At 49.8% G+C, this 2,315-nt stretch overlaps 1 protein-coding gene across 1 annotated transcript; it reads left to right on the plus strand.

Annotated features, from left to right (window-relative positions):
• Positions 1-211: 211 nt before the first annotated feature.
• Positions 212-2,087, plus strand: K441DRAFT_677851 (uncharacterized protein; the record flags this gene model as incomplete). Its single annotated transcript, XM_067651106.1, has 4 exons — positions 212-219; positions 267-531; positions 588-674; positions 729-2,087. 4 exons carry the CDS (start codon positions 212-214, stop codon positions 2,085-2,087), a joined length of 1,719 nt encoding a protein of 572 aa, XP_067503494.1.
• Positions 2,088-2,315: the final 228 nt, after the last annotated feature.

Genomic DNA, 2,315 nt, shown 5'->3' on the forward strand with positions numbered 1-2,315 from the left:
GTCAGCATCGCAATATTGACGCGTTTTGGTGAGGCTTGCTAATAAAATCACGCTAGCTAGGGTGCCTGCAGCATGCTAACCCAGGCAGGAGCGCCCAAAGCGCCCAATACGAAAAGTCTCTTCTGCCACACAAAGGGATGTCGAGCGCGTCACCAGCCTTAATATCTAGACATCAACCAGATGCCAACAACCTCTCAATAACTAATCTACCATGCCGGCGTAAGTGCCAAGGATATACGTCCAGCCATTATACTAATAACCTGTAGGCCAGGAGATCAATATCAATCGGGAAACATTCAGAATCCTTTTGAAGAGACGACACCCCGTGTCAACGAGTTTACTGCCCAAGAAATTGCTACTTTGCAAAGCCGATTGAATAAACAGCTTGGGCCCGAATATGTTTCGACAAGGCCCGGTCCAGGGGGAGGGAAGGTGGCATACCTCGCGGCAGAGAAAGCAATAAACTTGGCGAACGAAGTGTTTGGTTTTAATGGATGGTCGAGCTCAATACAGCAAGTCCAGATAGATTTTGTGCGATACACCAGGCCAGAAAGATACTGGATCAAGACCGCTAATTACTTTGGCAGGTTGATGAGAGCCAAAGCACTGGAAAGATCACTTTAGGCCTGTCAATAATCGTACGAGTGACGTTGAAGGATGGCACGTTTCACGAGGTCCGTTCTCTACTACAACAGAAAATGAACACTTAAATACTAATATTGGCTTAGGACATTGGGTACGGGCATATCGAGAACTGCAAAGGCAAAGCAGTGGCTTTCGAGAAGGCTAAGAAAGAGGCTGCCACAGATGCTTTAAAGCGAGCGTTACGAACCTTTGGCAACGTCCTAGGCAACTGTTTCTATGACAAAGATTATCTGAGTCGGGTAAAGAATCTTAAAGTTGGCCCATCAAGATGGGATGTAGAGAACCTACACAGACATCCAGACTATGCGCCAATAAGGGGGGTGGAACCGTCGGCTTCGCCAGACAAAGAAAACCAGTTTTCACGGGTACCCAGCTTGCTGTCCAATGTATCGACTGGCACAGAATTCGAGGATGAATTTGGCGGTAACCTGTTTGACGGAGTGGATCTTAATGAGGACCATGGGGATGATATCACTGTCGAGTCTGCGCCAACCACGGTAACGATCGCCGAGACTTCTGCTTCTAAATTGGCGGAGCTGCCTCCGCATGCCCCTCTACAACAGAACGGATTTCCTCCACAGTTGAATCATAATTCAATGCTTCCTCATGCCCCACAGCCGATTCCTCGCATGCAATCTATGCCATCAATGCGACCAAATGGAATGCAACAACCACAGCAAGCCCATCAGCCGCATCATACACAACAACCAAGGCCTCAAATGCAGGCAAGATGGCCTCAGACGCCGAATGGTAACCAGAATGCTCGATTGGACGCAGCTAGAGGCCGAATGGCGCCTCCACAGCAGCAGAATGAAACGCATCAGCTTTCGAAACCTCAAGTGCAAAATCAACAACACCAGAACCAGGGTTCACGATCCAACCCTTCGTCTACGTCTGAAGCAGGTCCACCAAATCATCCGCAACCGCTAAGGAACGAGATTCAAAGGAATACCCCTGTTGCTGGGGCACCCACTAATCATGAACCGCCTATTGGCTTTGTGACATCTCGCGCAGCGGAGCTTCTTCAAAAATCGGAAGCCGCGAATGCTCCGCTACCTCCTAACGTCCCCGCCTTCAACACGCACGCCGAGAGTCCATCTTTACGACGTACGAGCGGTATTGACCATATGAAATCGGCACCGGTGAGCCGACAAGCAGTTGTTGGTGGCGTCAACCAAAACCATCCCAACGGCGCTAATGTCTCCAGGCCCAATTTCGTAAATCCACAGACAGATGCCAATCGACGAATAGGCATGCCTGGAGCGGCACAGAGCCCTCTGGCAAACCGGAATGCATACAAGCCGCCAGGACCTGCAACCGGTGTGAAGAGAAGTCCGGAAAATATGATGCGGCCACCTTTGGTGGATGTGAGCAACATTCAGATGGACAACGGAGCCGGGGATGGACTTGAAGTGAAGAGGGCGAGGGTGGGAGGGATGTAGAATGGAAAGAATGGGAGTTAATTCGGCGTTCTGAGATGGTGACTTCACTCGAGCAGTTGTGATTGCTTCCACAGGCATAGCTAGCATAAGGGTCTGGCTTGAAGATTCCGAATAACATTTCGGACTACATGGAGTTTGGGCTGGGCTGGGCTCTGGGGCTGGCATGATCGTTATTTTAGGTCGTATCAAGAATAGGTCAAGGTTGCTAGAGAATGATAGTATTTTAGG

Source organism: Cenococcum geophilum, assembly GCF_001692895.1.
Source record: "Cenococcum geophilum 1.58 unplaced genomic scaffold K441scaffold_24, whole genome shotgun sequence".
Lineage (NCBI taxonomy): Eukaryota > Fungi > Ascomycota > Dothideomycetes > Gloniales > Gloniaceae > Cenococcum > Cenococcum geophilum.